At 54.3% G+C, this 5,929-nt stretch overlaps 1 protein-coding gene across 1 annotated transcript; it reads left to right on the top strand.

Moving 5' to 3' along the window:
- The first annotated feature begins 47 nt into the window (after positions 1–47).
- TGFA (transforming growth factor alpha) lies at positions 48–4,422 on the top strand. Its single transcript, XM_042893945.1, has 4 exons — positions 48–341; positions 642–2,532; positions 2,610–2,719; positions 4,043–4,422. Exons 2-4 carry the CDS (start codon positions 2,147–2,149, stop codon positions 4,048–4,050), a joined length of 504 nt encoding a protein of 167 aa, XP_042749879.1. The 5' UTR covers positions 48–341; positions 642–2,146; the 3' UTR covers positions 4,051–4,422.
- Positions 4,423–5,929: the final 1,507 nt, after the last annotated feature.

The raw sequence follows: 5,929 nt of genomic DNA, 5'->3' as shown, positions 1-5,929 counted from the left end.
ATGCTCTGAGGTGACATGAAGATGCTTGGAGGTGACATAAAGTGACCCGGAGATGCTCTAAGGTGACACTAGGATGCATGGAGGTGACATAAGGTGACCAGGGATGCTCTAAGGTGGCATGAAGATGCTTGGAGGTGACATAGATGTGACCCAGGGATGCTCTGAGGTGACATAAAGTGACATGAGGATGCTCTAATGTGACATGAGGATGCTCTGAGGTGACATAAGATGACCCAGGGATGCTCTATGGTGACTTAAAGCGACCCAGGGATGCTCTAAGGTGACATGAGGATGCATGGAGGTGACATAAGGTGACCCAGGGATGCTCTAAGGTGTCAGATGTGACCCAGGGATGCTCTGAGGTGACAGATGTGACCCAGGGATGCTCTGAGGTGACATAGTGACCTGGAGATGCTCTAAGGTGACACTAGGATGCATGGAGGTGACATAAAGTGACCCAGGGATGCTCTAAGGTGGCATGAAGATGCTTGGAGGCGACATAGATGTGACCCAGGGATGCTCTGAGTTGACATAAAGTGACCTGGAGATGCTCTAAGGTGACATGAGGGATTCACCAAGGTGACATGAGGATGCTCTGAGGTGACATAAGGTGACCCAGGGATGCTCCATGGTGACTTAAGGTGACCCAGGGATGCTCTGAGGTGACATGAAGATGCTTGGAGGTGACATAAGGTGACCAGGGATGCTCTAAGGTGACATAGATGTGACCCAGGGATGCTCTGTGGTGATATAAAGTGACACGGAGATGCTCTAAGGTGACATAAGGGATTCACCAAGGTGACATGAGGATGCTCCAAGAGGATGTGGGGTGACCCAGAGGTGCTTTGAAGTGACATAGGTGTGACCTGGAGATGCTCCAGGGTGACATGGGGTGACCCAGGGATGCTCTGAGGTGACATAAGGTGACCCAGAGGTGCACTAAGGTGACATAGATGTGACCCAGGGATGCTCTGAGGTGACATGGGATGACATGAGGATGCTCCCCTGTGACATGCAGCGACCCAGGAATGCTCAGGGGTGACATAGGGTAACCCAGGGATGCACCAAGGTGACACGAGGATGCTCCAAGAGGATGTGAAATAACCCAGAGATGCTCTGAGGTGACATAAATGTGACATGGAGATGCTCCGAGGTGACATGGGGTGACATGAGGATGTTCCCAGGTGACATGGGTGTGACCCAGGGATGCTCCCAGGTGACGTAAGGCAACATGAGGATGCTTGGAGGTGAAACAGGATGACCTGGGGATGCTCTGGGGTGACATGGGACGACATGAGGATGCTCTGAGGTGACATGAGGTGACCTAGGGATGCACCAAGGGGACACGAAGATGCTCCAAGAGGATGTGGGATGACCCAGAGATGCTCTGGGGTGACATAGATGTGACATGGAGGTCCTTCAAGGTGACATGAGGATGCTCCAAGGTGATGTGAGTGTGACCCAGGGATGATCTGAGATGACATGAAGATGCTCTGAGGTGACATAAGGTGACCCAGAGGTGTACTAAGGTGACATAGATGTGACCCAGGGATGCTCTGAGGTGACATGGGGTCACCTATGTTGCTTTGAGGTGACCCAGAGATGCTCTGGGGTGACATAGATGTGACATGGAGGTCCTTCAAGGTGACATGAGAATGCTCTGAGGTGACATGGATGTGACCCAGGGATGCTGTGAGGTGACACATGGCCAGGCAGGGTTGCTCTGAGAGGACACAGGGTGACACATGAAGGTTCTAAGGTGACATGGAGCCAACCAGGGACGCTCCGAGGTGACACGGGGTGTCATAAGGATGCTCTGGGATGATGTGGGTGTGACCTAGAAATGCTGCAAGGTGACATGAGAATGCTCCAAGGTGATATGGATGTGACCCAAGGACATTCTGAGGTGACATGAGGCCACCCAGGGATGCTCCAGGGTGACCCAGGGATGCTGTGAGAGGACACAAGGACATTCTGAGGTGATGTGAGGCCACCCAGGGATGCTCTGAGAGGACACAAAGACATTCTGAGGTGATGTGGGGCCACCTAGATCATGCCCCAAGGTGACTCAAGGATGCCCTGACGTGACGTGAGGCCACCCAGGGTGACCCAGGGATGCCCTGAAGTGATATGAAGTGACCCAGGGATGCTCCAGAGTGACCTGGGGGTGCCCCAAGGACCTGTTGGTGACAAAGGCCGGGTCCAGCAGCTGCTGCCACCCTGGGAAGAGATACAGAATCCCTGCCCATGTGCCTCAGTGCGATACGTCCCCATATTCTGTAGGCTGCTGAAGCCACCTCATGTGGGTTTGGCCATGCACAGCACCCAAAATGAGGCTCAAAAGGGCTCAAACTCTTCCCCACCGCTTCCTCACCCCTGCAGGTGCCACTCAGGCTACGTGGGGACACGCTGTGAGCACGCAGACCTGCTGGCCGTGGTGGCTGCCAACCAGAAGAAGCAGACGATCACCGCGCTGCTGGTGGTGGCCGTGGTGGCCTCGGCGGTGCTGATCGCAGCCTGCGTGCTCATCCAGTGAGTGGGGTGAGGGTTGGGGATGTGGGATCGGGAGGGAGGTGTGGGGTGCTGAGCATCACCACCGTGTCCCACAGCTGCTGCCGGCTGCGGAAGCGCTGCGGGTGCTGCCGGGTGCCGCTGTGCGGGCAGGAGAAACCGTCGGGGCTGCTGAAGGGTGGAGCGTCCTGCTGCCATACTGAGAGTGGTAAGGGATGGGGGCACTGTGGGGACACAGGGATGTGGGGACGCTGTGGGGATACGGAGGCATCGTGGGGACAGGGGGACGTGGGGACACCGTGGGGACAGAGGGACATAGGGGCACCATGGGGACATGGGGACACCATGGGGATGTGGAGGCACTATGGGGACACAGGGATGTGTGGACACCATGGGGACAGGGGGATGTGAGGACACTGTGGGGATGTGGGGCCACTATGGGGACAGAGGGATGTGAGGACACCATGGGGACAGGGGTACATGGGGGCACTATGGGGATGTGGGGCCACCATGGGGACACAGGGATGTGCGGACACTATAAGGATGTGGGGGCACTGTGGGGACTGGGGGGATGTGGGGACACCATGGGGGCACCATGGGGACGTGGGGGCGTAAGGACGTGGGGGCACTATGGGGATGTGGGGGCACCATGAGAATACTGTGGGGACACAGGGATGTGGGGACACTGTGGGGACACTATGGGGATGTGGGGGCACTATGGGGACACAGGGATGTGGGGACACTTTGGGGGCACTATGGGATGTGGGGATGTTGAGGGCACCATGTGTGCAGAGGGATAAGGGGACACCATGGGGACACAGATTTGGGGATACCATAGAGATGTGGGCACACCATGGGATTGCAGGAAATGTGGGGGCACTATGGGGACGCTATAGGGACATGGGGACACCATAGGAATGTGAGAGCACCACGGGGACACTATGGGGACACAGGGATGTGGGGGCACCATAGGGATCTGGGCTCACTGTGGGGACACTGTGGGGACAATGTGGACATGGGAACACTGTGGGAATGTGGGGGTACCATGGGGACATTATGGGGACCCAGGGATGTGGTACATCATGAAGATACTATAGGGACATAGGATGTGGGGACACAGAGGTCTGGGGACACTGTGGGGACAGTCTGGGGACATTAGGACTCTATGGGGACACTATAGGGACACAGGGATGTGGGCACGCCATGGGAACTCAATGGGGATACAGGGATTTGGGGACACCATGGGAACACAGGAATGTGGGGCACTATGGGGATGGAGGGACATGGGGACACTGTAGGGACATGGGGATGCCATGGGGATGCATGGGAACACAGGGATGTGAGGACAGTGGGGACAGGGATGTGGGGACATCATGGGCACTTGGGCTCGCTGGGGACTCAAGGATGTGCAGACAGCATGGGGACACTATAGGGACACCAGAATATAGGGACACGGGTCTGGGGACACCATGGGGACCCTTTGACTCAGCTCCCATGCAGGAACCCCATAACCCCTCTCCTTCCCCCACAGTTGTCTGACGGAGCCAACGCATCCCAGAGGGACACAGACGCCGCTTCTCCCCGTTGGTTTCCCCCTTTTTTTCCCCTTTGGTTTCCCCATTTTTCCCCTTTATTTTTCCCCCTTTCTTTTTGTCCTCCTTCCCTTTCTGGGGAACACCAGCGGGGGAAGCACCGCAACGGCTGCAGTGCTCCCAGTTCTCCCAGTGCTCCCAGTCTCTCTGACAATCCACCTCCCACCACCACAGCCCAGAGTGCTGGAAATGGGGGAAAACACCCCAAAATCCCCCCTGCTGCCGGCTCCTGGGAAGCATCACTGGGTGCTGGTTGGGCTTTTTTTTTTTTCCTCAAACACTTCTATTTTTTTCCTCCTCCTTCTTTTTTTCCCCCTTTTTTTCCCCTTCTTCTTTTTCCTTTTTCCCTTTTCCCTGTCTTTATCTTTTCCTTTTTTTTTCCCCTTCTTTTTTTTTCCTTTTTGCCCTCTTTGTTCCCTTTTTCCCTTTTCTTTCTTTTTTCCTTCCTTTCTCCCCTCTCCCCCCGTTGTGTCCTCCCCTCTCCCCCCGTCGTTCCGCCCCTCTGGCCCCGTGCTTGGCCCCCTTTTCCCCCTTCTTATTTTTCCCCCTTTTCCCCCATTTTCTAACCAAAACACACAAGAGATCCCCTCAGCTTTATTTTTCTATGTGCCTACCACAACAAGTGCCGCCGAACCCTCGGCCGTTCCCGAAGCCACCGCAGCGCCTTTGGGGACAGATCAGCTCTTTTTAGTAATAATACAGTGAACCATAATCCTAAGAAACCTCCCCCAAAACGGAGGCCCCAACCCCCTCCCCACCCCTTCATCCTCTCCATAGCCCCCATCATAACCAACCCGATGCTATTTTTTGGGTTTGTTTTGTTTTGTTTTTTTTAGTCATGGTTACTCAATGTCTTCTGTATATGTTGCACTGAAGGTTAATATTTAATGTTTTAATTTATTTTGTGTGGTTTAAATTAATTTTGATTTCTATGATATGTTATTGTGATCAGCTGTTTTCCTTTCCCCCCCTCCCCCCTTAATACCTGGATTATAGATATTTAAGTGATATAAAGGACACTTTTTCAGAAGGCTGTGGCTGTGCTGTGATTTGGGGCTGGCAAATATTGAGGGGCAGCAATGTGGGGTCGCTTCCATGGGAGCTGGGGCTGAGCAAAACGAGGTCCCCTCCATGTCCCACTCCTGTCCCCATCCCAATCCTGTCCTCATTCTAACCCAGTCCCCATCCTCGTCCAGTTCCATCCTCTTCTGGTCGTCTTCTCATCCCTTTTGGGTTCCACTCCCCATCTCATCCCATGCTGGTCCAGCTCCAATCCCTTTCAGATCCTCATTTCATCCTATCCCCATTCCATCCCGTCCTGTTCCCCCTCCCATCCCTTTTAGATCCCCATCCCTTCCCAATCTGATCCCCATCCCATCCTTTTTCTGTTCCCATCCCTTTTAGGTCATCATTTCATCTTGGTCCCCATCCCATCCTGCTCCTGTGTCCATCCCATCCCAATCCAGTTTCCATCCCATTCTGCCCTGGTCCCATTCACGTATTTTCAGGTCCCCATCCTGGTCCTGTTCCTATCCTTTTGGGGTCTTAATTCCATCTTCATTCCATTCCCGTCCCTTTTGGGTCCTCATTTCATCCCAATCTTATCCCCATCCCATCCTCCTCCATTATCTATCTCACCCCAAGCCAGTCCCCATAGCCAGTCCCACATATGGGACCCCATAGTCCCCCATATATAACATATATATGTCCATAGATATAGGACATATCCCCCAGTCTATGGGGGATATGTCCTATATGTCCTGCTCCTCCTCCCATCCCTTCTGGGTCCTCATTTCATCCTGGCCCTGGCCCCAAGCCCTGCTGGG

This window comes from Lagopus leucura, unplaced genomic scaffold, assembly GCF_019238085.1.
Source record: "Lagopus leucura isolate 7727_CA_CO unplaced genomic scaffold, USGS_WTPT01 33444-0_obj-0_obj, whole genome shotgun sequence".
Taxonomy (NCBI): Eukaryota; Metazoa; Chordata; class Aves; order Galliformes; family Phasianidae; genus Lagopus; species Lagopus leucura.
This window is presented reverse-complemented; position numbering and strand designations above follow the sequence as displayed.